This window comes from Penaeus vannamei, chromosome 25, assembly GCF_042767895.1.
Source record: "Penaeus vannamei isolate JL-2024 chromosome 25, ASM4276789v1, whole genome shotgun sequence".
Lineage (NCBI taxonomy): Eukaryota > Metazoa > Arthropoda > Malacostraca > Decapoda > Penaeidae > Penaeus > Penaeus vannamei.
This window is the reverse complement of record NC_091573.1, coordinates 7977501-7980000: the sequence shown is the minus strand read 5'-3', so window position 1 is coordinate 7980000 and position 2500 is coordinate 7977501. Positions and strand designations below refer to the sequence as shown.

The 2500-nt window shown below is 39.2% G+C and overlaps 1 protein-coding gene across 1 annotated transcript in view; it reads left to right on the top strand.

Moving 5' to 3' along the window:
- LOC113800830 (uncharacterized) overlaps nt 1-2500 on the top strand; it is a 21188-nt gene that overhangs the window by 9371 nt on the left and 9317 nt on the right. The window contains exons 5-8 of the mRNA XM_070139082.1: nt 696-923; nt 1078-1143; nt 1740-1819; nt 2269-2415. Coding sequence (XP_069995183.1) covers nt 696-923; nt 1078-1143; nt 1740-1819; nt 2269-2415 — 521 coding nt within the window. The remainder of the gene's footprint in view (nt 1-695; nt 924-1077; nt 1144-1739; nt 1820-2268; nt 2416-2500) is intronic.

Genomic DNA, 2500 nt, shown 5'->3' with positions numbered 1-2500 from the left:
GGAGCACAGCTGTTAACTCAGAGCTGACGGGTAAAAAGTCTGGCACGTATGGATGGGGTTGTTGGGCGCAACGCCAGTTTCCCCTGTTTACACCCGGCTAGATCGGTAGTTTGCGAGCGACATTTAGCACCTAAAAGCTTTTATTTTGCTGTGATTTATGAAAATATTAGATTTTTGAAGGTTTACCTTCATTATAGGCACCATTGCCTAAAATCTTTACCATATAAATGAAGACGCTACTATCGGAGAAAAACAAACTCCGTCCGACGAGCCAGTGGCGCAGGAATGGGCATGACACAATGCCACCTGTCTTTTGGTCCACAACAGCCATGGCATGTACATACATGCCACCCGGCGGCATGTATGTACATTTATCAGACCTATCTTGAAAATGCTGTTGATTTTAATCAGTCAAATGGTACTGTTGTTTTGAATTGCACATAATGTAAGAAAAAAGCAAACCATAAAGATAGATCATGCGAAAGCAAAATACCACAAACATGAGCACTATAAAATATGGATTACCTGTTCTTTAGTCCTGAAATTAACCCAATCATGCAGGAGTATTGATGCTATGCATCCATCTCTCTACACCACTTATTTTTTGGTACAGAAAAGTAGAATTTCTATCAAAGCATGTGTTCAGTAGCTCAGTTGACAGGAGTGACATTGGGTGGTGGCCTTACCTATTTCAGGAGCGGATGGAGTCCACACCGCGGGTAATGGATGACATCCCTGAGGAGGAGAGAGGTGCAATTGGCCTGGAGATGCAGAAGGATGAGACATGGGAAGACATCACTGAAATAGCAGCACCTCAGCAGGATCCTGTCAAGCAAGAGGAGAATGATGACTGCGAGGATGATATGGATGACGAAACACTGGACGCTTACTTCGAGGCTGAAGAATCACTCAATGAAAGTCAGGTAGGTCATTGGTCTGGTGAGAGGGGGGAAGAAAGAGATGGGGGAGGAAACAGATAGACTGTAAAAGAAATTTCTTCCAATTTATGAAGTCAGTTCCATATAGTCTCTATTAGTTTTACAGATCATTATGTATTTTTCAACACATCTTTTTCAGAATACAAACCCTGGCAGCAGAGTGAATTCTTTGCACCACACCAACAGCATAAAGACTGAGGCTGAGGTGAGTTGATATCTTTTTCAGTCTAGAAAGAAAAGGATAAGTATATTATTTGAATATAAACAGTGAAATGATAAAATATGTTTAACATTGTTAACCCAATGCCACGAGGGATGGCATTTATATTGGACTACATGCCATGCTCACTTTGAGTTTATTTTATTATGCCATTGGATGCAAATAGTAGGATTGCATGCCATGTCCTCTGTAATTTTAGGTTTTAATTGTGTTTACTCATTTACTAGTCCTATGTATGTTATTTGTTTACACCTATTCCTTAATTTCTAGAAAGATTTTTCTATGTTATTTTACTATTCTCATCTGTCAAAAACAAATTTCGGAGTCTGTTCTTTTGTGAATACCTCCCCTTATTTCAACATTAAAGGAATAAGGATATTAACCTCTGTGTGGCTGAGCACTTGTAGAGTTGTCTGAGTGTAGACACCTTTTAGAAAACAAAACTAAAGTGAACACTACATTTTCCCAGCATCTTTGTGTTAATCACTCATTTTTGTGTCTATTTATGAAATACAGCTGTTTATATATGTGTGGGATAAAAATTTGATCTGTTGGACTCTACATTGCCTCTAACTTTGCAGCCTGGGAAATGGTGGACTGGAAGTGATGGTTTGACGTATAGTGCAGCAGTATCTGGTAACACTCAGACGTATTTTAACATGTAAGTATTCTGACTCCGTTATACGGTGGGAATAGCTAATAGAGGTTCAGTATGTGTTGTTGCAATTTGCTGAATGGATATAGTATTGGGTGAAAGACAATACTTGTGTGGGTATGAGGGCAGGTGATTGGGTTTGTAGCTGTAGGGGTAACTGACTAAATAAAGTGGAAGTTTACTTGTCAGCAATAGAGAGACATGTGGGTGTGTGTTGATATATATTTATGCGTAAACACATATATGTCGCAAAGTACCAAACAGTGATTTTTGAGTAGCTGATAAGATACAAAAGGGAAAAAAGGGATTACAAGGTAGATTCATCCACATAATATCATCCCACAATACTGATGAATTGTATTGAGTATTTTAGCCTCAAGCATGAATTTATTTTTTATTCCAATTCCTTGCATTTCCTTTTTATATTCCATTATCTTTCTCCCCTTTGCCCCCAGGTCCAACATGAGCGCTTCGGATGGTCTAACGCCTCTCACCCCTCTGCAACCTGCAGACACCCTCACCTCCTTTACCGCTCTTGCGCCCATGACCCCAGTGGAAATACCCCATATACAACACATTCAAAATGAGGGAGCGACATTTTTGTAAGTTCTTTTATACTTGTGTCAACAAATTATTTGCTGAATAACCAGTCACTATTTATGCTTGATTATTAGGTATTGGGATTTA